Source organism: Sardina pilchardus, chromosome 8 (assembly GCF_963854185.1).
Source record: "Sardina pilchardus chromosome 8, fSarPil1.1, whole genome shotgun sequence".
NCBI lineage: Eukaryota > Metazoa > Chordata > Actinopteri > Clupeiformes > Clupeidae > Sardina > Sardina pilchardus.
In genome coordinates this window covers 233,001-257,685 of record NC_085001.1, presented here as the reverse complement: position 1 = coordinate 257,685, position 24,685 = coordinate 233,001, and the positions used below count along the sequence as shown (strand labels likewise).

Sequence of the window (24,685 nt, the reverse complement as noted above, 5' to 3'; positions counted from 1 at the left end):
ACTGAAATAAATACTAGCCTAGTGTTTTGATATTGAGTTTATTAACACTTTATCTCATCTAACTGTCTTTACATACTACAATTAAGTCGACCTGTGAGTGGAACAGTGAGTACATCTGCTAGTGTGTAATCAGTGAAATACCAATAATTTGTACAACCAATATTAGATTTAACTAGACTTGACCAATAGACTTTCTGAAGCTTATAACATTTTGAAACATGGGAAGAAAAGGTCGCCGCTCAGAGGCTCAAAAGAGACGTTGGCGTAAGTTGGACTTTTCTGAAGTTGAAACACATCAGTCTTCATCAGACCAGAGTGACTTGAATGACAGAGAACATGTAAATGAGGTAACTAGTGCTTCCCACATTAACATGGCCCTGCTGAAAAAACCAGCAAGAAACCAGCTTAGGCTGGTAGCTGGTTTTAGCTGGTTTTAGCTGGTCTTTGCCCAAAACACAGTTCTTATTGCTGGTCTTGCTGGTGTAGCTGGTTAGGCCACCAGCTAGACATGCTGGCGTGACCATCTGAGGAAGCTGGTCGTGCTGGTGTGACCAGCCTGTCGTTTGGGATACAGCTGGTTTAAGATGGTCATGCTGGTGACCAGCCTGTCCAGCTTGACAAAGATGGTCAAGCTGGTTTTCTAGAATGACCAACATAAGCTGGCGTGGCCAGTAAAAACCAGCAATGTAGACCAGCAACACCAACTAAAATGACCAGCTTAAGGTGGTACGACAATCAAAACCAGCTGAATTACCATCATAAGCTGGGTAAACCAGCTGAAGGTGTGTTTTCGCGAGAGTTTTGCTGGTCTAGCTGGTTAACCATCAAAGGGTGGTCAAATAAGCTGGTTAACAAGCTGGTCAACCAGCAAACCACCTTTAGCTGGTCAGGCTGTTTTTTTCAGCAGGGGGAGCAGAGAACCATCACGTGTGTTCAAGCAACTCATTACCAAGGTGATGTAAGATATGGGAACAACAGTAACAAGCAGTGCACCTGCAATTCCCTGGTATTTCTTGCTACACTTCACTACCGAACAGAGCTGAACAGTGATGATCTTGACTACGTTTTGCAAAAAGGTAACTTGATGTACAGTGAAGTACAGGAAGGGTTGAGCATGAGAGGCAATGAAACACATGACCACTTGTGATGTGATGAATTACCTGATACTGTTGAGATCTATGGACAGATGTATCATATTGAGAAATGCCTGTCACGGTATGGTAATCTAAAGCAAAACGGACCTGATGGTGTGGACTTCATACAGCTATCTGAAAGACTGCTTTGTTTGTCAAATGATGTAACGTTTGCACTGCTAACTTTAGGTTGCTTAACAATAGCTTTGTTCAGATTTGATGATTAATATGGACTTTTTGATCCACACTCAAGAACACCATATGGATTTCCAGCAAACAATGGCACTGCTGTAATGTTGACCTTTGTCAACTTGAATGACATGATTGATCATTTGCTTGCATTCTGGACCATCCTTGAGTCTATGAGTTAATGCCAGTATTATTTACATCTGAGTGTAATAATGAACAAGAAAGCCAAACTGACAATGTGCAACCTTCTCAGACTGCAGAGTTCCACGTTCCAGCCATTTCTGTGAATTCACTTCCTAAATGTAATAAGGATCGCAGGCGCCGAAAAACTGCCAAAGCACAAAATGACATGTCCTTATGTGAGAACAACAGAATCAGACAGCGGAAATATTACGAACAGAATAGAATGAAAAAATTTGGAATATGAACGAAAGAGGTATGCAAACAGCATTCAACACAATAAAAAATCGTACCTCAGAGATCGTTACATGCATGAACCTAACTATAAGTTAAAAAAACAGTTATACTACAACAACTGGTACTCCTGTAACCTAAGTTTTAGATCGAGAAAACAGGCTTACCAAAAGAAACGTTACTCGAGTGACATGAATTTCAGATCAAGGCAGCAGGCTTACATACAGAAACGTTACTCAAGTGACATGAATTTCAGATCAAGGCAGCAGGCTTACACACAGAAACGTTACTCAAGTGACATGAATTTCAGATCAAGGCGGCAGGCTTACATACAGAAACGTTATGCCCATGATATAACCTATCGTTCAAGACAGAAGTTGACCATGAAAAATCACTATGCAAATGATCCAACAACATAGGGAAACCTACACTGACAGATACAGAAGCGACCCCCTTTTCAAGCATTATCGTTATCTACAAAAAAAGAAAAATGCAGGTGTGGGCCTAAATAACGGTTTCCAGAGAATGATTCTCAAAATGCGTTGTGCTTTACATATACGACGTAAGTACCATCATCTTACACGCCTGTCTGGACTTCAATCAGAGCAAGAGGTTGAACAACAGTCAACACAAACAGAAAACACACTTTTGCATGATGCCATCACATCTTTTCAAATGGATGTACAGAACGGGCCTACTTTTGTGTGTACAGTGTGTCACAGAGCTTTGTTTTATAACCAGGTAAAAGAGTGCAATCATGAATGTTATCAAAAGAATCGAGGCATGGTTGATCGATGCTTAACAGGCGAATATGTACATACATGCAGCAAGCAGTGCAGTGCACTTCAATCATGTTGTGCATCAGATGAAAAGACAGCTGTGATGAAAACTTAAAGATGGAGAAAATGCCGGCCATTGCTGTAAACAATATGTTAGAGCTATCACCAATTCCTCCAGAGCTCAGTAATCTTAATATACTTGAAAGACACATCATTGCACGCTACATACTGTACCATTTGCAAAAATAATCAGTCTTCCCAAAGGCCAGCAGAAATTAATACATGGTGGAGTTGTGTGTGTCCCTTCAGAGGTAGAATCAACAGTCAATGCTTTGCCTAGACCCAACAGCCAGTCACAACTTTTGAAAGTGAAGTTGAAAAGAAGAATGAACTACACAGGACATTACCAGTTCCAAACTGTAGACATGACCAAAGTATTGCGTGCCTTATCCAAACTGAAAGAGATGCATTCAGAGTACAAGGACATAACCATAACTAATGATACACAAGCGTTTGGGGATGTAATTAATGGCTTGGCAGATGAAAATGACATCAGTGCAGCAGAGGAAGTTGATTTAATGGAGACTGATGCAGTGGACGAGTTTGACATTACTGACCCCAGAACATTCAGAAACAAATAGTGCAGGCAATCACCCTAATAATGAAACACATGAGTTATATGATAACCAAGATTCACTTAACTCTGAGCAGGACACAACCCTGCTGAAAAAAACAGCAAGAAACCAGCTTAGGCTGGTAGCTGGTTTTAGCTGGTTTTAGCTGGTCTTTGCCCAAAACACAGTTCTTATTGCTGGTCTTTGCTGGTGTAGCTGGTTAGGCCACCAGCTAGACATGCTGGCGTGACCATCTGAGGAAGCTGGTCGTGCTGGTGTGACCAGCCTGTCGTTTGGGATACAGCTGGTTTAAGATGGTCATGCTGGTGACCAGCCTGTCCAGCTTGACAAAGATGGTCAAGCTGGTTTTCTAGAATGACCAACATAAGCTGGCGTGGCCAGTAAAAACCAGCAATGTAGACCAGCAACACCAACTAAAATGACCAGCTTAAGGTGGTACGACAATCAAAACCAGCTGAATTACCATCATAAGCTGGGTAAACCAGCTGAAGGTGTGTTTTCGCGAGAGTTTTGCTGGTCTAGCTGGTTAACCATCAAAGGGTGGTCAAACAAGCTGGTTAACAAGCTGGTCAACCAGCAAACCACCTTTAGCTGGTCAGGCTGTTTTTTTCAGCAGGGAAGTGTGTTTTCGCAAGAGTTTTGCTGGTCTAGCTGGTCAACCATCATAGGGTGGTCAAATAAGCTGGTTAACAAGCTGGTCAACCAGCAAACCACCTTTAGCTGGTCAGGCTGTTTTTTTCAGCAGGGATGTATCAACTTGTCTTAGTTAAGGGAATAACGTAGTGTAATATGCAAAAACGGTGAAGTGTTCCTGGTAACGCTTTAGAATAACATGTGCTTATTAGCTATTAACAGTGCATAATAAGCAGTTAACAATTAGTTACTAACAGTTAGTTAACTGTTGTTATCCTTTACTAACATTAACTAACTGTTAACATACAGCTTGTAAGTGTTAATAAGCAACATTTAAAGATGCTTACAAGCATATTTGTTAACAGTTAACGTGCAGCTTGTAAGTGTTAACAAGCAGCTTGTTAATGGTGAAAAGACATTTCTTACCTACTTGTAGTAAATTCTGCAGCCCCCCAAACTTAAGCGAGAACTATGTAACTAACAGTTAACAAGCCACTTCTTACCTGCTTGTAGTAAATTCTGCAGCCCCCCAATCTAAAGTGTGAACTATGTAACTAACAGTTAACAAGCCTAACGTTCTATCTTTAAATCAGTTAAGCTGTGAGAAATGCACCTTCAAAATTGCTGCATATGGTGGGATGCGAACCCGGGCCGCCTGCGTCGCACTGTATGCAGACACCCATAGGTAAGATATCAGGGTGGTTGTCAAGACGATGTTCTTTCCCCCAAAATCAATCTTTGAGAATGAGTCAAGCCAAGTTTACAGCTTGTAGGGAGAGACATGCAATGCTGCAGAAGTTATAATACTTTAAAGGGATATTCCGCCATTTTTGGAAATACGCTCATTTTCCACCTCCCCTCGAGCAAAACAATCGATATTTACCTTGTTCCCGTTCATCCAGCCATTCTGTGAGTCTGGCGATACAACTTTTAGCTTCAGCCTAGCATAGATCATTGAATCGGATTAGACCATTAGCTTCTCGCCTGCTAGCTTCATGTTTAAAAGTGACTAAGATTTCTGGTAATTTTCTCATTTAAAACGTGTCTCCTCTCAAGTTAGAAAGTGCAATAAGACCAACTGAAAATGAAACCTGGCGTTTTTCTAGGCTGATTTGACATGGAACTACACTCTCATCTGGCGTAATAATCAAGGCAACTTGCACACTACTGGCACTACTACTGCTTGTTGTCTATGGGGACTATTTTCAGATGCTGCGTACGATATCACTACGCCTATGGTACGTTTGCAAGTTGCCTCGATTCTTACGCCAGTGTGTTTACACTGTTACAAGCAAGATACTATTACAATCAAGGCTACTTAATATCATTCCCAGGGGATCCATGCAGAGCCGGTTCAGGACCTGGTTGTTAGGAGACCAAAGCCATCCGCCAGGAGTGTAAGCAAATCAACACTCTATCAAGCATACACTGGTAATGCTACTACTGTAACTAATATGATACAATTATGTATTCTACAGCAGCTAACAATATCTTGCCACTTCTTTTGTACACAAAGATTATGTAGCGAATATAACACTTTAGTGAACAATTCTCCAGAAAAGACTCTTGACATCAGAATTGAAAAGTAAAACAAGCTGCAAGAGATGTGTGGATAATTAACACTTACTGTTTTACATTTTGTTTCAGGATCCCTCCCTGACCCACAAGTCTTGTCTCTTGGGACGGGACTGAAAAACCTCAGGCCCCAACCACTAATATCCTCAGTGCTGCATGGCTTGTCTCAACTCTCCATGGTCGACTCCAGGTGTGGACCTGTGCCGCGAGGTTCACCCCTGTCCTACCAGTGTCCTCCTGTGGTCAAACACGGAGATTGCGTCCAACACCCAGATGCACCAACATTCCCTAAACTGCCTTTAGAGGGATCAACATTTAGCACTACTTTTCCAAACTTTGACCCAAACTCCCAACAGTTTCTCCATTTAGACAGCTTAACTGTGACACACGAGATGGCAGCTGAGAGAGAGGAGCAGACACGTGAGCAGTCTGAGTGCCCATTATGGCAAGCTTTACGCAAGCCTAGAGTGACAGCTAGTAGGTTCTATGAGGTTAGCCACGTGAAAGGGTCGTCTTCTGGTGAGTCCCTGGCTGGGCGGATACTTAAGGGAGTTCGCCAAACTCCCGCAATGAAAAGGGGCCTTGATCGGGAGCCACAGGTGCTAGAACAATATTCAAAACACTTCAATGTTAATGTCTCACGCTGCGGATTTGTTATCCATCCAGATGCTCCTCACCTTGGGGCTAGCCCCGATGGAAAGGTATATGACCCAAGTGCCACTCCGTGTTTTGGGCTTGCTGAAGTGAAATGCCCTGACATCTCTAGCATTTCTGAGGCAGGACATGTAAAAATGGTGAATGGTCAGGCAAAACTGAAACAGAATCATAAATACCACTGGCAGGTTCAAGGCCAATTAGCAGTAACTGGATTAAGTTGGTGCGATTTCATAACAGACACTGAGGGAGACTTCACTGTCGAAAGAGTCTGGAGGGATGATGAAATGATAAAAGAAATGAAAAAGAAGGTGGACCTGTACTTCTTTGGTACATATATGAATGTGTATCTTCAGCAGAAAGTGAAATGAATTTAATGAATAAAGGAACTGAATGACTAAAGGATTTTTTTTATTAATTCCCTTTTTTGAGTACATTGACATTGTACATCTACTACATCACATATTTACAATACTGTCAGGACAGACTGATCTTTAGAATTTATTATAGATGAAAGATGTATATATCTATATACACATCTCATGCAATATTTTCAGTATACAGTTAAATTCATGTGATCAGGGGAAACACTACTCAACAGGGATGTAGCCTTTTAAATCAAGTGGTCCCTGGAAATTGGTCCTCACACAACAAACCGTCCACAGCTGGTTGACTGTCCCAGACAAGGTAAGAGGGAGAGTGTGTTCCCAGATTCGGTATTCCTTGACCCTGCGTATTGCTCGTTCTACAAGGATTCGAAGTCGGGCAATTGCTTGTGTTTTTAGAGCATCCTCTTTGGTGAACTGTGCTGTGGTTAGAGATTAAATAAATTAATTTATATTATTTCAGTGAGTGACTTTAGTACTTTAACATTTGTTTGCACATCATATAGATTATAAGTTTTCATTTTAAATGTTCAATTTGAAATGTTATGCCTACCTGTCATCTTGAAGGGTGGCATAATCAGCGTTGCCCCACGGTCAGCTAGCAGCTTCTCGATGGTGAAGCCCTTGTCTGCCATGCAGCCGTCTCCTGGCTCCATTAAGTCGAGTAGTCCACTTCGTTCAGTCAGCTCTCGGTCAGAGATGGAGCCAGTGAAGAGACTTGAAACAAAAGTCACAGCACTACATGGGGCAATCCCAATTAAGCCCTTCAAGGTTGTCGTGTTTTTGTACGATGAGAAAACCTCTGACTGGAGAGTGAGGGATGATGGATTCTGACATCGCACCTCAGTGCAGTCAATGATTACCCGAACATCTGGACTGTACTGCACAAATTTACTTGGCATGGTGTTCCTGACTTGCTGTTTACTCATCCAGATGGGAAGAGAGCCAAGGAGCAGGTAAAGGTACATAGTTGGCCCACGTTATAATAACACGGGAGACTGTGGACACACTGACATGAAACATATCAGCCAGCACCTTCTCTTGCAAGCCTGCAGCAATGCGGCAGCAGAAAAGAAAAAACTCATTTCTCCAGTTGCAGTCTACGTGTTGGACTGGGAGAAAGGGGTTCAAATGTTTGTCCCTTTTTCTGAGCTTTTGACCAATAAACTAACATGGAGGCAGATGGTTGAATAGCCTCCCAGAAATGACAAAAAACCTCTCTTGACGTGAATCTTGTGTAAAAAAGAATGTCCTTGTCTGAAACACAGAATCTGTGAAAATGCACTTGACCGACTTTCAGCTGTGACAGCTCTGTTGTCAGCTCCTTGATTTGATCTTCCAATTGTTGTATGCGTGCAGCCGCAGCATCCAGTGCACCTGTATGAGATGAGAGAAAAAAAATAAGACATCTGACTCAAATTTTGACTGACATACTGGAAGTAGTTTGGACCTCTAAGCTAAGTTACTTTTGTACTTGTGATGGAGCTTTTTAGAATCAGATTTTATTGGTCTAGTAATATGCAAGTATTTTAATTGCATACACAAGGAATTAAAATTTGACTTCGGTAGGTGTTATCTCTCAAAACAAAGTATGGACAAGTATACAATGGACAGTATACATTCCACACTGTGGTATGGTTATGGTTATGGTTATTTAGCAGACGCCTTTGTCCAAAGCGACATACAAATAAATAACAATACAAATTAAATAACAGTGAACAATTACAAAAAGGGAGAATAGCAATATTATCAATAAAACAATCAATTAAGCACTAACCTAATGAGAATAAAAACAATGAAATGAGAATAGCAATCAAATAAGTCACTCAGTTAATTATATAATAACAATAACTATAGCATGGTAAGGCTAAATTTAAGGACAATAGCAGAATAAATGTCAAATTCTAACAATGGACAAATTATAACAAAACAATACTATTATACAAACCATAACACATAACAAACGCTCAAAAGACTAAGTGCATATTAAACAAATATGCCTTAAGACCCCTCTTGAAAGATCCAAAACTGTTGCTGGAACGGAGAGCACTGGGCAACTCATTCCACCAACACGGAACCACTGAAGAATAGGATCTACAGTTTGACCTAGCATGAATGGTTTGTCGACATAACAGACGCTCCTCAGAAGATCGCAATGGGCGGTTGGGAATGTACATCTTCATCAAAGAACTGAAGTAGCTAGGAGCAGATCCAGTCAGTGTCCTATAGGCCAGAGTGAGAGATTTAAATTTAATTCTGGCTACTATAGGGAGCCAGTGGAGAGTAACTAGGAGAGGGGTTACATGTGTCCTCTTTGGCTGATTGAAGACCAGTCGTGCTGCAGCATTCTGAATCAACTGTAGTGGTCTTAATACACAAGCAGGTAGGCCAGCTAACAGGGAATTGCAGTAGTCCAGCTTGGAGATAACCAATCTCTTGGTATTGTTAAAATGCTGGGATGTCAATAAGACTAAACATTGTGCTACGTATGGTTTAAGCATGGGCTACTGGTAGGTAATCATGAGGAGGTAAACAACACTGGCAAACACTGACATACCTGGTTTAGGAGCAGAATCGTAGTCATGCTCTGACATCCCCGAAGCGGCGGTCTCCTCCATCGCCTCTTCCTCTTCCTCATGTGGCAGGGGCTGCTCCAGAGGAATGTCGTCCACACAAATGTCATAGCCTAAGCGAGTTGATGCTCTTTCATAAGCGGACTCCCTTCTTGGCTGTCCCCAGTTGTTCCATTGAAAAAGCGAGGGCACAGACCCGATTTTCAGACGCTTTATGCGACCGCGTTTGGCAAAATTAGTCACGTCAGCTAACGCTAGCATACTAGCACTAGTGTAATCGGATTCAGCAAAGTGCCGGCTACAAACAAACGTGCTACCTTGCTTGATTTTAAAGTTAGGCCCTTCATCCCGGCGAACCGCTTTAGTCCACTTCTTCCTTAGACTCACTTCAGTCGGGAATCCATGGAAACTTAGGTAGGGTTGGCATTGTTTGTTGGATTTACAAAGTGGAACAGAGCAGTGACATCTAGATTTGGCTTGAGCCATTGTTGATTTGCGACGGAAGTGGAAATGCATAAAGTTAACAAATCCCGGCCATGACACCCGGAAGAGTGATAATCCCCTATTGGGAACGCCTTTGAGCGCGCACGAAAGGGAGAGAGCGCGCCGGCTGGCTTGTCATTGTTGATAACTGATATCTCCTTTTTATAAGAAACGTAATGTTTAAAAGAAAAACGCGAAGACAATAGTAGTTTCACTACTGAGCAATGTTGAGAGGGCACAGCCATTAGGCACAGCAACCTGAGTGGAGCCGGCAAGAGTCTTAAAGTGACAGTGCACCATTTAAATGAATTCAACAGCATCATATTAACCGTATTTCTTAACAAATTAATTTTCTAAGACGAAATGACTTTGTCATTATTATCTTTTAAATAATTATATACGTTATGTATACTGCATTGTGTACATGTCCAATGGGGTGGGAGTGGGGTTATGGCCCTTGAGCCAAAAAGTTTGGACACCCCTGATCTAACTTATTAAATCTCTTTTTAAAAGATGTACAGTATCTTAACTACATTATTCTTTCTTCTATCATTCTTATTTATATGTATTATATTACTTATATTATTACTTTTACTATATTTCAAATGTTATGATTTACTGATTTACTATTGTTGTCTGTGTAATGCACATTGATATGCCTTGGTTAGAAGTGCACTACATAAATTAAGCAGCCTTGCTTTGTCTTGCCTCAGGAATGGGACATCATTCTAATATTTAATGGCATTATACTTCTAACTACTTTAATTGGAGACTGTTAGTCCATGTATTTCATCCTATTCAAATCAAGTTCTACATAGAAACTACTGACAGTGTGCATTCTGAACACTGATTGGTCCATTTCAACATGTGTCTCTTTCAATAGCCAGTTTCTCTTACTATCTTCCTCATTGCTCCTTCAGAGTTGACAGAATGTCTGCAGCGCAACACATCATTGCTGTGGTGGTCGTCCTCACCACTCTTTTGGGAGTGGGTAAGTAATGTACAGTATCTCTGTTGTGCACATTCACATTTCAGCACTTTTCACAACAGGTTTAATTTGTGTTGTTGCGTCTCACCCTCAGGATATCCTTGATAGTAGCATCTAGCATCACTGTGTCCATGGCATTCATTTTTTTAATAAGGCTTCTTTGCATTCATTTTAATGTGATTTAGGCATATTCGTGAAATATGTAATGAGACCAATCCACTGTATAATGAAGCTTTCATTTGCAGATGGATCAAATGGATATTATCTGTATATAGTGGATCAGTGTCCATTCAGCTCCTGGGACCTGAAAGATCTGGAGTACATCCAGTCTCATTGGTATAACAAGGCGGAATTATTACGGTTCAACAGTACGGTGGGGAAGTTTGTAGGATACACTCCATTTGGAGTGTTTCAAGCAGAGTATATTAACAATCAAACGGCCTACATGGCACAGATGAAGGGTGAGAAGGAGAGATACTGCAGGAGCAATGTCCAGAGTGACATCAATAACATACTGACAAAGAAAGGTGAGTATGATCACACATAAATATAAGCACATTAAATATGTATATAATACTGTATGAACTATAAGCTACTGAGTTAAGATAAACCATGCTTACCAGACTGAGTTAAACATGAAATATACAAACATGAAATATATATGTATATATATTGTTTTATAAAGTTCATCTATGTCTAAATGTAGCATACTGTAATTCTAGCATTCATTCTAGTCAAATATTTCTTCCCTGAAGAGTTCTTTGTTACATTGCAGAAAAGTTGTTTAATGTTTTTACATAATTTCTATCTTTTCACACAAAATGACTTGTCATCAATGTACAAAATACATTTTTAGATTTATATTATCAATTACAATAGATGCTGTATTATTTTAAACTGTAATGTTGACCTGAAAGAGCTTTAATCACCTAATTACATCAGAACACCAGCAATGGTTTCCTGAGTTAACCTCCCAGTCTGGGCAGCTCAGTGGACTTTTCCACAATATTATGATTTTCTGAGTTCACCTGCACATGTGGTTAACATTATAAGACCACAAATAATTACATTTCCTATCAGGCGCGTAGGAACCGCGGGGGTCGGGGGGGTCGGGACACCCCCAATGTTGGACCCCCTCCCGAAAGAAAAACGCTGTAAAGTACAGATGTTGTTGATTACTTAGCTCAATTATATCCTCCTGAGTTACGGCCCCATAACTATAGCTATCGGTGCGCATCGGAGGTCTTTCACATTGTGTTTTAAGAATGTTTCCCGAAACGAAGCCCGTCTCAATAATGCAGCATGGAGCACTTCCTCACCTTGAGTGTCTGAAAGCTGCAACTCTCGCAGTCCAAATATTTAGTCTACGGCCTTCTTTCATTCTTTTCGAAATAGTTAAGAGGATAGCCTATTGTGGGTGAATACAGTAGTCTGGCCTAAATAAGTTAGTCTTACAGACGGCTATCGATTTTTAAATGTAGGCATTACTTGCGAAATCGGACGTGCACATATAGCCTAATTATCTGGTTACCTGGATTTAGCAAGTCCATACACTTTGTTCATCCTATTATATGCTTTTAAAATGAAATGTGTAACAATTTGCCTCTTATTATAATCTACACACTGTCACGACGCACATAGCATAAGGTTATGGGCGGATATGAGAAACCGAAGGCCTCGGTTGACTTAAGATAAACGGGCAGAATGCCTGTTTACAAACTACTAGGCTACGTCAAACATGCAATAATCTAACAAATGAAAAAACACAAATGAAAGATGAATAGGCTACACACTGTAGGCTATCTTGTCACAAATTAAGCAATTAGTTCGTTCGTGGCCACCTAGCGCGCAACTTACGCGCCGAGGTGAAGGCCCGACACATACTAATTAACACAAAGCTTCATAATGCACAAACAAACATCCCCTCAAAGTTCAGTGTCCATAAGTCCAAACAATAAACATAAGAGTCCGACAGTCCAAAACGACAACGAGATCTCCCAGACACGAAAAACAATGTTTATCTCACAGTTTGTTGAGTAGTCGTTCCAACATGATGTGCAACGCAATCTCAGCTTTCGCGTTCGTTAGCTGTATTCCAATGAGAAAAATCCACAAGGAAATGGTCACGGCAATGCAGCATACAGGAATCTTCTAACCACGTAACTTTGTTGAGCTGGCTGCATACAGGTAACAATAGCCACAGCGCACTCTCATGCGTCTCCATTTAAACTAAGGGCAAACCCATTCATTGTGCCCAAAACGCGCGTCCATCTGTCAGCTGACATAAAATTTACTTAGATGGCATATGAAAAGTCAAGAAGAAGAAACTTTCATCTAAGCAACGTTTATGCAACCATGTAAAGGGAAGCATTGGGGGAGTCAGTTTACGTTTTCAGGGAAGAAATGTGTTCTGAATGGCCTATGTGCAGATGTTCTTCCCAGTTCCAAAAATAGGAAAAAGACTGAAATACATATTTTCAAAGCGGCATCTTACAGAGGGCCATTAAAACTTCAGCAAAAGGTTTTTATCTCTTATGTGACGTATAATTCGCCCCCCTTTATTTATTAATATAAAAAAAATTCGGCGCGCGCTCTGCGCGCGCGACAGACCTCGTTCTTGTCCCCCCCAATGCTTACTACGTTCCTACGCGCCTGTTTCCTATTAGTTCACAGACATAATGCAGATAATGCTGTCATCTCTGTGTTGCAGTTGAGCCCATTGTGAAGCTGAGGTTGGGGAAGGCCTCCAGTGGTGGCCATCCTGCCATGCTGGTCTGCAGTGCGTACAGCTTCTACCCAAAGATGATCAAACTGACCTGGAACAGAGATGACCAGGAGGTGACCGGTGATGTGGTATCCAGTGAGGAGCTGGCGGATGGAGACTGGTACTACCAGATCCACTCCCACCTGCAGTTCACCCCCAAATCTGGAGAGAAGATCTCCTGTGTGGTGGAGCACGCTAGCCTGAAGGACCCCAAGGAGTTGGTCTGGGGTGAGAACACTGGATAGCATTAGCCCTGGCACTACACACTAGTATACAGTAGTTTTAAATCCTATAATTACAGCTGAGTTGATCTGGGGTGAGAACACTGGATCTCCTCTGGTTCAGTTGTCTCATGCTGTATCTGCTGTAGTTAATGATCTAAGGCACAGATAGCATTAGCCCTGGCACTACACACTATACAGTAGTTTTAAATCCTATAATTACAGCTGAGTTGGTCTGGGGTGAGAACACTGGATAGCATTAGCCCTGGCACTAGTAGTTTTACGGCCAGCTGTGGACTGCTGGGTCAGCCTGATTTGATTTGATTAAATCCTATAGTTGCAGCATGCTTTTCAGTGTTTTATTCAGGTGATTCTACTCATCTATAAGCTGCTTCCAAAGGGCTGAAAGGCTCTTTTGCACCAGTGTCTCTACATTCAGACTCAGGTGATAAATGCCTGTATGATTATGTGACCTCATGTATGACGTGACATTTCCCAGACTCCGCCATGCCTGAGCCGGAGAGGAACAAGATCGCCATCGGGGCAGCTGGTCTGGTGTTGGGCCTCGTCGTCACTGCGGCTGGATTCATCTACTACAAGACCAAAGCCAGAGGTCTGTTATGAGCAACACCAGCTAAACAGCAAACATCCAGCACATACAGTATGTATATTATATGCTATCAGTGTGACCTTAGACATTAACAACATACAGACAAGTGTGCAAGTTCATATGGTGGTTACTGGGGTACAAACAATACTGGTGAACTGGACCTCCTTACAGATTTCTTCTCACCAAGTGTTCAAGTGAAGTGTGTTTTTATAATTTTATGATTTTAACTTTAAGTTTGTTTTTCTAACAGGGCGGATCTTGGTACCGAATAACTAGAGTAAGTACATGACACATTCATACACTTTTATTTAACAGTTTGGAGTCTATAATGCCCCCCCCCCCCTTTCTGTTTATTAGGGCTGACTATTTTTGAGTTTTGTAGCCTAGATTTAGAAATGATAATTGTAATGAATATAGTTAATACATAACAAACTATTGTATCCTTTGGTTATTTTTTACAGGACTATCACAATGCACTGAACTGAGATGTAATCAAGAGATCTGTCAAGAAATCAAATCAGTACTGGAGACACTTTTTGTTCTTGTAAAGATTGCTGGCTGTGTTTCACTGTCTTTTTTTCCAAACGTATCATAGATACCTAAATTACACATATCCCTGTTCAATATATAAAATTGTTTTGAGAGGAAGACATTAGGGAGCTTTAATATTTATTTCTAGTCATGTTTATACATGTCCAGTATGGATAGGCCTACACTGATGGTAATTGAGAAATCAAGATTTATAGAAATGCGTGATGTCTAGTCATGTAGAAGTCCTGTATGGATACACTGAAGGTAATCGAGATCTCAAGATTTATAGAAATGCGTTTCCTCTCTGTACTGGTTCACTGGAGCGTTTGTAGAATCTGTCCAATTTCATTAGTGTGACTTAGCGCCCTCTGCAGGACGATGTTAGTGACTGCAGTTATATTCTCCTGACATTGTGAACTGTTGTTCAGAATTGTTTTCTCTTCTGTTAGATAGGTGTTATCAAACCACTGTATAACTATGCTTTGCTTTATCCTGATTGTTTTTTATGAATGTCTAAGGGAAGTTATCGGAGGTTGTAGAGCTAGTTTCAGAAATACCAAAAGGCCTCTATTCATCTTTGTGAACTTAAATTGTATTTGTTTCAAAATTGGTTTAAGCAAATCATACTGGTTGAGATTTACGTTGTTTTGAGTTTCAACATCCAAATAAACAGGCTGTCACCATGCCTTTGCTCCCTAATATTTTTGCTTTTTTTATTTTTACCTAATAAGTTGTACATTTTCTATTAAATTAACATCTGGAATAGATGTATAGAACAGTTGTTCTGAGAGATCTCTGGGGGTCCCTGACCCATAGACTGGCGGCCCACTAATTAATCTGCTATGAATTATGCAATAGTGCTGTATAATTAAAATCTATAAATGGAGCCCATTTGTGTCAGTAGAATAAGAATGGTGTTGATTATGGGCCATTACTCTCACCCACTGGCCTATAGAAGGTGCAGGTTTGTCATAAATCACTCCCTTTGCTCAGAACACCGTCCCTGCAGCTATTATGGTATGGATGTTTAAGTCAATATTAATACAGTGGGCCTTTGGCCCAGGAACTTACAGCTGACTAGACCAAATATGGTACAGTATATATATGGAATGCATCATGTGCTCTCTGGTGCTCTCAGCCCAAGCCATGGAGTCAGCTGTGCTAAATCAACAACTGGTTAGACTGGGTCAACCTGATCTGCTGTGATTGGATATCGCCCTGCAGAAGTAGGCATCTTAAGCAAATATTTATGCCAACGACACGATCAATGCAATCAAGATGACAGATCAATATGACAGTCTACTCTGTAAGCACATTTGAGTAGCTACTCAAAACAGTAAATAAAATGGCAAGTTTCAGTGTTCAACAGTCTTGTTCAGTGTATGTCCTCTTTAAAGGGATATTCCGCCATTTTTGGAAATACGCTCATTTTCCACCTCCCCTCGAGCAAAACAATCGATATTTACCTTGTTCTCGTTCATCCAGCCATTCTGTGAGTCTGGCGATACAACTTTTAGCTTCAGCCTAGCATAGATCATTGAATCGGATTAGACCATTAGCTTCTCGCCTGCTAGCTTCATGTTTAAAAGTGACTAAGATTTCTGGTAATTTTCCCATTTAAAACGTGTCTCCTCTCAAGTTAGAAAGTGCAATAAGACCAACTGAAAATGAAACCTGGCGTTTTTCTAGGCTGATTTGACATGGAACTACACTCTCATCTGGCGTAAGAATCGAGGCAACTTGCAAACGTACCATAGGCGTAGTGATATCGTACGCAGCATCTGAAAATAGTACCCATAGACAACAAGCAGTAGTAGTGCCAGTAGTGTGCAAGTTGCCTTGATTATTACGCCAGATGAGAGTGTAGTTCCATGTCAAATCAGCCTAGAAAAACGCCAGGTTTCATTTTCAGTTGGTCTTATTGCACTTTCTAACTTGAGAGGAGACACGTTTTAAATGAGAAAATTACCAGAAATCTTAGTCACTTTTAAACATGAAGCTAGCAGGCGAGAAGCTAATGGTCTAATCCGATTCAATGATCTATGCTAGGCTGAAGCTAAAAGTTGTATCGCCAGACTCACAGAATGGCTGGATGAACGGGAACAAGGTAAATATCGATTGTTTTGCTCGAGGGGAGGTGGAAAATGAGCGTATTTCCAAAAATGGCGGAATATCCCTTTAAGATGCACATTTTTTACATGGTAATTGACATTTTACCTGCCAAGTATATAAATATGTGACTGGGGAAAAAACAACATTATTAAAAGCATTTGCTTATGTAAACATGGCACAATCAGTTGCATGGATGCTCAAAAGCATTGCTGTTTGTTCAAAATGGGGAGAAACTGCTTCAATAATGAGCAGAAGAGATGAGATGATATAGAATTGGGAAAAAAACAGAATTGTCATTGTTTTAGAAATGTGGCAACCCAATCGAGAAAAACTTATATAAAGGTATTTCTCCTCCACATCCTATTGCCTATTCTCCCTACATGTCAGAAGTTGTGTTTTGCGTTTTTTCTCTAAAATTATCCTAGACATCTTAGACAACTACAGTCCCCTCCAAAGGTATTGAACCTTTAAGGACACCAATTTTCTTTGTGAATAAATAAATGTTTTCCTTAAAATACAGGGGCCGGTTGCACAAAGCACCTAAAGTTTTGTTCCTTAAGCATCAACCTTAAGGCTTAATTTCTCCTTAGGTAAGGAATTTATTTAAGGGCGTTGCACAAAATTTCTTAAGTGGTATCCTTAGGTAAGGAACTCCGTTAAGTGATTTACTGCATTGAAAGCGGTTTTCTGGCACGAAAATTCTACAGTTTCCACGGAGATTGTTTATTTGTTAGTTTGCGCCAAAGATTCTAGAACAGAGCTTAAAGGGATAATCCGGAGTGAAATGCACTTTAGATCAATTTTTCGGACTATTGGGAGTACATACGTTGAGTTGACACCAAAATCATGTCATTCGGATGTATTTTGAGAATGTTCGAGTTCACCGTTTTTAGCCAAAACTCGTTAGCCTGGAAGTGACCGGGGCAAGTCCTTTCGCCGCTACAAAACGCTACTCACTACCACGTAAGTGTAGTGTTGGTTGGAACAGTAGAAGAGGTATAAAAATAGCGTTTTGTGGCGGCGAAAGGACTTGCCCCGGTCACTTCCAGGCTAACGAGTTTTGGCTAAAAATGGTGAACTCGAACATTCTCAAAATACATCCGAATGACATGATTTTGGTGTCAACTCAACGTATGTACTCCCAATAGTCCGAAAAATTGATCTAAAGTGCATTTCACTCCGGATTATCCCTTTAAATACCTAAGGGAAAATGTTAAGGAAAATACTTAAGGGTGTTTGTGCAACCGATCTTATCTTAAGGGGGCCTTAAGTCAGATTTTAAGGGAAAACCTTAACTTAAAGGTGCTTTGTGCAACCGGCCCCTGGGGTCATAAGTATTGGAACGGCTATGTTAACCCTATGTGTTAAAATTCCCATTGAGGTTAGCAGATTTTAATTTGTTTCATTTTTTAAATGCCAGTTATTTCATGGATCCAGGACACTATCCACCCTGATGAAGTCCCCTTGGGCCTTTGGAATTAAAATGACCCCACATCTTCACATACCCTTCACCATACCAAGAGATTGGCATGCTTTTATTTTAGTTAGCCTATTCGCTGGTTTGAATTGCTTTGAGCTCAATGAGAATGAAACCAGCTTCCTGTCCCCACCACATTGTGCTCATGATATGTTCGTACATGATCTGGTCATGATATGGTGACAATGGCCTTCACTCCTTCCAGCAATTACAGCAGATGTTTGACGTCTCAGGTTCTTTATTCAAGATGGCGTCCATTATTGATGGCGTGTGGTGATGCTCCACTGATGATCCACTACCAGACTGCTTTATCAACTACCAGTGCTCGAGGGGATGCAATGCTCAGTGTTGTTCTGTGTTCTCATTCTGATGCAGCTTTTCAAATGTTTGCTTTGTCAGTAAAGGCCACTGAGGTAACATGTCACAGTTGATGGTTTAGGATGTTGTGATATCAAATATAGTGCTTCGGTAATGCAAGTGAAAGTGAATGCAACGCTGTAAACAGCTTTGTTTAGCTCTGGACTGTTCTGATCGGGTTCTACTGGAATTAAACATATGGTTTCTGGATTGAAACAAGCGCTATGTAAGCCTATACGTTGTGATGCAGTATGAGGAAGTGTCGAGTTCCCCGTCTGCTGTGGTTCATGTCAGGTCAAGTCTAGTCACCAGCCTGCTTTTGATGTGTGATTACAAATGATAAACTAAAGATACCTCCTCTTCTTCCTCCAACAAGTATGAGATTAATATCCATCAATAAACTGAGTGCTTTCTAACCTCCACAATCAAACTGGTACATGTGGACCACTCATTGTCTCCTGAGTGGGCTATGGTTATTCTATTCAACAAATACTTCAAACTTCTGAACATTTTCAACTTCTATGTTGTCTAGTTCTAACAGATGAATACATTGTTGTTTCATCATCAGAACTATAAAGGTTAGTAGTTAAAAAAGGGTACTAGAGTTTTATCTCTTGAAATATGTGAAGACCTTGTGACAGCGTAGTACTAATGTAATGACCATGTGCATTATCTTCCATTAGTGAATTGTCTTCATTTGGTGAATTGTCTTCATTTGGTGAATTATCTTCCTTTAGTGAATTATCTTCCTTTAGTGAATTGTCTTCTTTTGGTGAATTATCTTCATTTGGTGAATTATCTTCATTTGGTGAATTATCTTCCTTTAGTGAATTATCTTCCTTTGGTGAATTGTCTTCTTTTGGTGAATTATCTTCATTTGGTGAATTATCTTCCTTTAGTGAATTATCTTCCTTTAGTGAATTATCTTCCTTTAGTGAATTATCTTCATTTGGTGACTTATCTTCATTTGGTGAATTGTCTTCATTTGGTGAATCGTCTTCATTTGGTGAATCGTCTTCATTTGGTGAATTATCTTCCTTTGGTGAATTATCTTCTTTTGGTGAATTATCTTCTTTTGGTGAATTGTCTTCATTTGGTGAATTATCTTCTTTTGGTGAATTGTCTTCATTTGGTGAATTATCTTCATTTGGTGAATTATCTTCTTTTGGTGAATTATCTTCCTTTAGTGAATGATCTTCTTTTGGTGAATTATCTTCTTTTAGTGAATTATCTTCTTTTGGTGAATTATCTTCATTTAGTGAATTATCTTCATTTAGTGAATTATCTTCTTTTGGTGAATTATCTTCATTTAGTGAATTATCTTCATTTAGTGAATTATCTTCTTTTGGTGAATTATCTTCTTTTGGTGAATTATCTTCATTTAGTGAATTATCTTCCATCTTTTGTTGAAGAGCTTCGTGCTGAGCCTGACGCCAAACTGCGCTTGTGGAGCGTCTACTTTAGAGTGTGATGCCAAATAGTGAGACTCACTGATGTAATATCAAGTTATAGAAACAAAAAGGGCAAATTCCTGTGTGTGTGTGTGTGTGTGTGTGAGTGTGTGTGTGTATCACACTGATCACTCACTGCCCTGTTCACATTAACATCCACATGAAGGTGGAGATGAAGAGAAAGGATGTTGTCTCTTCTGCTTGAACTTGAAGCTCTGATGTCCAAAGCCTGTGGAATCAACATTAAATCAATATTTATAAACATGTTATTCATTTATGATTCAAGCATTTGTATTTCTTACAGTAACCATACAGTGAAACCCTCCTGCCTGTAGAGTGAAAAGCTTAATGAATCAATGTGAATACAGCCCATATGCAGTACACTGTGGCCCTAATCCCAAAATTACCTAACTTTACAATACTATCATAAAAAAAATAATAGAATATATACTTTTTTGATCCCGTGAGGGAAATTTAGTTCTCTGTATTTAACCCAATTTAACCGAATTAGTGAACACACAGCACACAGTGAACACGCAGTGAGGTGAATCACACAACCCAGAGCAGTGAGCTGCCTGCCCAACCAGCGGCGCTCGGGGAGCAGTGAGGGGTTAGGTGCCTTGCTCAAGGGCACTTCAGCCGTGGTGGACTGGTCGGGGATCGAACCGGCAACCCTCCGGTTACAAGCCCGATGCGCTAACCAGTACACCACAGCTGCCCAAATGCAGTCACCACAAATGTTAACTGTATTTTGATTGTAACAAGCAAGAACATTGTTTTTCATCACAAGCATGTTATGGAAATGAAGGCCTCTCCTTGGGAACACAATATGTAACAGCATCTGAGCTCTGCCATTGGCTGCTCATGAGAAGGAGAACAGAATTGAAGGGACTTTCCAAATAAGTCTGGTAGTTCCAGCTCTGTGTTTGTGGTCAGGTTTGGCAAACAGCCTGGCACTGCGGAGAAGAAAGGAGGAAATAGACACATACCTGGCCATTTCAACAAATACTATACATACATAATACATACATACCGTATATATTTAAATACTGTGTATACACTATGGGTGTTTCTCAAAGTCAAGAGCTCGTCCTTGATAGAATGCTTTCTTTCAAGTCGAGTGCTAGAGAGACAAGGCTACACACCTTCCCAGTACCCTCTCCAGCCGTCAAGAGAACATGCAATGGAACCGTCTAGCGAGTGTGGAAGTGCACGTCAATTGTGCACGGTTCCGGCTGCGCGCTTAATTAGAACCGTGGAAATTGTGCTGCTTTTACAGGAGTTCCGACAACTGCGGCTGCCCTTTCCTCTAAATAAACTTTTTGGAGTAGCCTACAGTATTTCCACATTCAACTTGGTCTTCACATATCACAATCCGTAGTTTATAATTATGTTAGTGTCAATGGAAAGTTAGACCGGTAATTGGCAACAGCAACGGTAATGTTAAACTTCTACAAAGTTCGTATTGGGCAAAGTTCTGAGATGAATTAATAACAAGTCTATCGCAACTTGTTCATGCACATTGACATATGCATTTATGATGAATATGCACAATAACTTGATATAAATGCCTGAGCAAATATACGATGGCATTAACAAAACACTTGATAAATCATATTTAGCCTACATTAACACGCACTGCTTCTTTGCATCTACTTTCCATCTCCCTCTCTCTTTTTTTTTAAACCGCACCGTCAGAAAATTTCTAATTGTTCATACGCAAAGGATTGTGGGTTATTTCTTCACTCCGAGGATCCATCGATGCATCCTCCAAAATTCTCCGAAATTCTCAGAACGAAGGACTCAGTACTTGCTAGAATTTGAAAGCATCCTTGACTTTGGAACAGTGCTTGACGAGATTTGATGACGTAACGTCCTTGAAAAAGTGGCTTGGAAGGAGCAATCCGTGACTTTGAGAAGCACCCAACATTGCCAAAAGTATTGGGTCACCTGCCTTGACTCCCATATGAACTTTAGTCACATCCTTTTCTTAATCCAGTGGTTCTCAAACTTTTTCTTTCATTCCCCACTTTGATCAAGGGGGCTTTCTCGAGCCCCACCTGTCCATCATCGCTCTAAAAAAAGTAGTAGGTCAAGCTCAAAAATTTAAAATGTATTGACATAATGTCAGTTGCTAAATATAGGCTACATCAGTAGGCCTAACAAATAACATTTGACGACAGATTATCACTTCAAAAATAGAGAAAATAAAAATCTAAATCAATGACCAATAATGTCAGTTATTGACAAGGTGTCCATCCTTGCTTCAAAAAAAGCTGATTTCCAAAAATGAAGAAAAAGGGGCAACTATATGCTACCATTGTGTTATAAATGAAGGTTCACCAATCTCACAACCTCGTTTAAAATCTTATTCAGGTCAGGCCTTGACATGAGCGCTTCCCTGAATGAAACAGTCCGTCCGTTGCGCATCGGGCGCTATACCCTCTTTATCACGGCCTGCAGACCATTTATTTTACCGTCTGTGCGCCATCCGAGCAAAGTCTCTCACATTTCCCATTTGATGTCATGTTCTGCCAGGTAGACTAATTGTTGAGAATGTTGAATAGCTCATCAGCAGTGGCCCTACTTTTGACATACTCGCAGAATAGAATATCTTCGCTCGCTGTCAAGTTAACAAAGCGGACATAAGCAATAACTAAACCACCTTTGTTGCTGTCAGTGGCCTTGTCCACTTGCAAGACAAAACATGTGTGTTTCCGTTTGTCAAGCAGTTGTTCTTCGAAATCGCAAAACAGCAATTATGTCGTTGGACAGATAGCCAAGATATCCTTCAATTTCACTGCGCTCGTCTCGAACATGAACGTTTTTTTTGTTTCCGCTGCAATTAAAATGCCGACGCCAATCATTTTTTTTCGAACTATGGTTCTAGGACAGACTAACATTTTCATCTGGTCAATGATACAAGAGTCTATATTACGCCTACCTTGTTTGTGTGTGTTTTGTGAGATGGAGGTGCATGCTCGTAATTATCAATAAAGGAAGGCATAGGCTACAGATTTTAAAAAAATCTCCGGTTTTTCACGTCAGCTCGCGCCCCACCTGGCATGTCTCTGCGCCCCACTAGTGGAGAAACGCTGTCTTAATCCATAGGGCTTAATATGACATTGGTCCACCCTTTTCAGCTATAACAGCTTCAACTCTTCTGGGAAGACTTTCCGTGTGTGTGTGTGTGTGTGTGTGACACTGTGTATTTACATCCTGAAGAGGGAAATGTGTAAAAAGTGTAATGGCAGATGGCACATAGCTGTATACAGTTAACACAGGTGACACCACAGGAAATATTCCTGTAATTTCCAATGTCATTGTGTTATACAGGTAGCATGTGCTGGGAGTTCCAACATCAATGTTAAAGGACAGATACTGTATGTTGTGCCACAGTACTAAAAAGCATTCCTTAAGGTTGACAGCACGTGATATCATTGCATTTCATTGCTGTGGCAAAATATGTCAGTTCAACATGATAACATGTGTTTGAAAGACAGATATCCCTGCTGAAAAAAACAGCAAAAAAAACACCTTAAAGAGTTACTTCACCCCATAACTCCACCCACTTCACATTTCTGAAAAAGGCTTTCAAAATGGGCGAGACGTTCTGAAATTTGGAGAGGGAGTGCAGCACTGCTGCAACCAATCAACCATGGTAATTTCGTGTCAATCTGGGAATGAGTGCTGCAGACAATGCCCAAAGATCGTATAGTTACTAAGATGAATCATAGAGGGGGTTTTCAATGGAATGAAATGGTGCCCACTTCCGCCTCCTAAATGGGCGTGATCAGTGATGAGATCATCGGTTTAGACCAGTGTAGAAGCAGCAGAAGCAGTGTGCTGTTGATAACAGGTGGCCTGCGCAGTTAGCGGAGACAGGTCTGGGGTGCGTTTCCCGATAACGATGGATAGATACTCTTACGAGGGTTTTCTACGATTCATCTTAAGATCGATCGTTAGGATTTGCCGACTGTTTCCCGAACATGCTCGTAGCGTGAACGCGCGTGTTCTGATCTTACGATGCTCTTAAGGGAGCTGTCCACGAGAAAAGTTCTGAAATATCCCCTAATTTGATTGATGGTGATGTCAGGTGACTGCACGTCACAGCTAAGCCTACCATCTGAACTTCGGATCTATACATTAATTCACATCAATACGAGAATAGAAAACCTTTGACATCTGCATGTAAGCATTCCAAGTAGCCTAGGCCTTATACCACACACAGGCATACATACTTTTTATTATTTAACATTAGATTGTTGCCCCGTTTTTATGTTTGTTAGATAGGATATGTAACATATTAGGCTTCGGCTAGCTTACTCCTAATCGTTCATGCCAGTTCTTTGCTAACCTACTTGTGAGAGCACGGTGTGCTGTGCAATAATGTTTCGAGGTGTCACGTTTGAATAAAGAGGTTGATAAGAAAATGAGGAAATGTATAGGCTTAAATAACATAGGCTGGGCTTAGATTTTGACGCAGCACAGACTATAGCCACATATTCCTTTCTCTGTTTTTACCTCATAAGCCTAATAAAAAATAAAAGGCTACACAAAAAGATAATGGCAAACTTTTCTGGCGACGTCTCGTTTCCTAACTTGTTTGTAGGCTATTTTTGTCCGGTTTTGATAACATCATTATGTCCATTGAAGGAATGCTATTTTGCATGCTAAAATCTGAATCATCACAAGTAAATACAATAAAGAATGGTAACGT

The 24,685-nt window shown here is 40.5% G+C and overlaps 2 protein-coding genes across 3 annotated transcripts; one reads left to right on the top strand and one right to left on the bottom strand.

The window, feature by feature from the left end:
* Positions 1 to 5,481: 5,481 nt before the first annotated feature.
* Positions 5,482 to 7,523, bottom strand: LOC134089350 (uncharacterized). Its single transcript, XM_062543791.1, has 3 exons — positions 6,952 to 7,523; positions 6,669 to 6,820; positions 5,482 to 5,595 (listed from the first exon to the last, which is right to left on the bottom strand). The coding sequence occupies exons 1-3, from the start codon at positions 7,364 to 7,366 to the stop codon at positions 5,482 to 5,484; spliced, it is 681 nt and encodes a 226-aa protein (XP_062399775.1). The 5' UTR covers positions 7,367 to 7,523.
* Positions 7,524 to 10,366: 2,843 nt separating this feature from the next.
* On the top strand, positions 10,367 to 15,253 carry LOC134088336 (boLa class II histocompatibility antigen, DQB*0101 beta chain-like). Of its 2 annotated transcripts, none has more exons than XR_009939961.1 (6): positions 10,367 to 10,445; positions 10,688 to 10,969; positions 13,153 to 13,434; positions 13,927 to 14,088; positions 14,288 to 14,314; positions 14,499 to 15,253. XR_009939961.1 is itself a non-coding variant. In XM_062542250.1 (6 exons), the coding sequence occupies exons 1-5, from the start codon at positions 10,385 to 10,387 to the stop codon at positions 14,311 to 14,313; spliced, it is 765 nt and encodes a 254-aa protein (XP_062398234.1). In that variant the 5' UTR covers positions 10,367 to 10,384; the 3' UTR covers position 14,314; positions 14,499 to 15,253. The 2 variants fall into 2 exon arrangements, 1 of the variants encoding a protein (XP_062398234.1); XM_062542250.1 differs by having other exon boundaries at positions 13,927 to 14,040.
* The last annotated feature ends 9,432 nt before the right edge of the window (positions 15,254 to 24,685 follow it).